Consider the following 2,656-nt stretch of genomic DNA (forward strand, 5'->3'; position numbering starts at 1 on the left):
TAGCATAGATGTTAACATCCCTCACAACTTTGTAGTCTTCATCACCTCCAAGATCATTCACATCTTCCTCTTCAATACTTTTTGTTGATTAATAGTCCCGAAAAAGAGATTCGGACTTAATTATATATGGATGAATTTTGTAATCAAAAATAATTTTATAATGAATAAATAAATTTGAAATTAATTTGAGAGAAATAACACAAAAATAAAAAATAAATCATTTTTATTACCCAACACAACGTAAAACAATACAAATAAAATCGATTGAGATTTCTTTTTAAACGGGATAATAAAAACTAAACGAAAATATAATTGTGTTAATCTCATAAAAAAATCTGTGGGTCAAACACTAAACAAAAAAAAAAAATTTATTCTTTTTAAAAATGATTATGAAATATTAAAAAATAAAACTTTTATGCTTGAAAAAGTATCGCATTTCTTCGATTCGGTTAATATCAAAACGATTAGAACTCTTACGTGTCTGTATATCGAATGTAAAAGGAGTTACATCCACATATTATATTTAATATCGAACGCAAAAATAATACTAAACATCAAAATCAAAGATTATTTAATGGAATTTAGTTGTTGGAGTGAATAAGCGTTTTCGTGATTCGTAGCGCTCCTTGGAGGTTAACGGCTTCTTTTTACCAGAAACATTTTCATTGTTTGCTTCTTCGCCTTGTTCATTATTGCGATTATTAGCATTGTTATGATTGTTACGATTATAATTATCCGGATAAACAAATTGAGTTTGTTCAGGTTCCGTTTTTTTGTTTTTCTTATTTCTCTTCTTTTTAGGTTTTTTGGTTTCAGCAACATTCTTTTCTGCGTTTTCTTTAGAAGTGCTTGGTTCGCTTTTTGGTTCTACTTTTACATTAACTTCTGCCAATTCTGGCTTTTTCGACAAGTCGTTTATCAATTCCCCCAAAGTTGGTACTTTTAATTCGGGCATATCAAGTACTTCAATTGTAACGTTCTTTAAATCATCAGAAGGCAAATTTGCACTCTCTTTGGTTAACTTAAGTAACTTGGCTAATTTTTCATGGTTTGCTTTCGAATCGTCAAAGAGATGTTGCATTACCTTAACGAAGTTTTCTTGGGCTTCGCTTAGTTTCTGGTTCGATTTCGATTCGGTTTGATTTAACTCGTCTTGGGGGGTTAAATTTAGTTGTTTTGGTTTTGTTTTTGGTTCATCGCGTTGTTTTAATTTTTGGTAACTTGTTTTAATGTTACGTTTTCTCGGTTTTTTGTTGGGTGCATTAAGATTGTTTTGTTCGTTTGGTTTCTTATTTAAATCGTCTTTGGATTGCTGTGGCTTGAATTCAGCGAGATCCGTGTTTATGATAGAATTATATAAATCAAGGGGTCCATATTTATCTTCGTATTTTTGGACTTGATCGAATAATGAGGAAACTACAAGGAGAGTTTCGCGGAATCTGTCATAAATCGTGATATACGCGACGACCATGGAATCAAGTTTTTGTTCGGGAGATAAGTTTCGAAGCGATTTCATCAAGTTGTCGATCATTTTCATGTCATTTCTGCGGCAATAATCTTCGCAGGCGTCGATATTTTCGAAGAACATTGTTTTAAGTTTATCCATTTACGCTAAAAACACGATTGTTTGTGTTAAAGGGGTTATTAATATTATTAATTAATAAGAGTGGGTTAAATTACGATAACTCGTGTTCGATTTATCACGTTCTATAATTTCCTTTAACTTTTAGAAACGTTATTCATTCTCGATAACATTTCCAAACGTACACATAATCGAAGAATTTTTATTGAATTCTTATCTAACTTTTTAAGCAACTTTAATTTTATGGGTGTGATTCTTTTTTAAATAAATTATTAAATAACAACAACCTAACCCCAAAATCACACCCCCAAAGAAAAATTTTAACCTCAATTCCACATGTTACAATGGATTCGAAAATTATGTGAATATAACAAGTTTCAAATTAACACTGATGATATATAAGTTTATTAAAATAAGATAAAATAACTAACCTTAAGCAAAAGTGTGGTTGCTTGGATGAAGTTGCACTTGGAAATGCACCGGTCAACTGCCAAAAAGCTAATGGGGACGATTCGCACGTTGCAATTCTTTATAAACTCCAAGAACGATGATATCATTCCTTCCTAAAAAATTCGTCTAACTTCACTCCATTTCCAAAATTAACGTTATTATAAAACGTTGTAACTTTAAAATAATGTTTTATTTCTTATCGAAATTAAGTTATCATAAAAATGTGCTATTTCTTTCTAACTATTAAAGAGAGAGAGGGAAACAAGGAGTATTCATAGATTGTAACATCATAGACATAGAAACTTTGTTTTCGTTCCTATCTTCGCGTGCATGGCGAAAAATGCAGCTGGAAATATTTAGATATATTTTTAATATCATCAGTTCAGATTACATCATTAAATTAATTAATATTTGCGAAACATAACCTCACCTTTATGTCCAGTTGATTGATAATAAATTAGTAAAATGAATAAATATGAAATTGAGTAAAAATTTTCTAGATTTGTTTCTAGTTTATCATTCGATTCATAATTAAGCAATGTGTGTTTTTGTTATTAACATTTTATCAATTCTTTTAAAAACGGATTTAAAGTTTTTACTATGTAATAATAAAATAATAATCAA

General features: G+C 29.6%; 1 protein-coding gene across 1 annotated transcript; it reads right to left on the reverse strand.

Moving 5' to 3' along the window:
• Nucleotides 1-288: 288 nt before the first annotated feature.
• Nucleotides 289-2,118, reverse strand: LOC139431412 (ribonuclease 3-like). Its single transcript, XM_071199071.1, has 2 exons — nt 2,014-2,118; nt 289-1,611 (listed from the first exon to the last, which is right to left on the reverse strand). The coding sequence occupies exon 2, from the start codon at nt 1,604-1,606 to the stop codon at nt 572-574; it is 1,035 nt and encodes a 344-aa protein (XP_071055172.1). The 5' UTR covers nt 1,607-1,611; nt 2,014-2,118; the 3' UTR covers nt 289-571.
• Between the last annotated feature and the right edge of the window lie 538 nt (nt 2,119-2,656).

Source organism: Onthophagus taurus, chromosome 8 (genome assembly GCF_036711975.1).
Source record: "Onthophagus taurus isolate NC chromosome 8, IU_Otau_3.0, whole genome shotgun sequence".
Taxonomy (NCBI): Eukaryota; Metazoa; Arthropoda; class Insecta; order Coleoptera; family Scarabaeidae; genus Onthophagus; species Onthophagus taurus.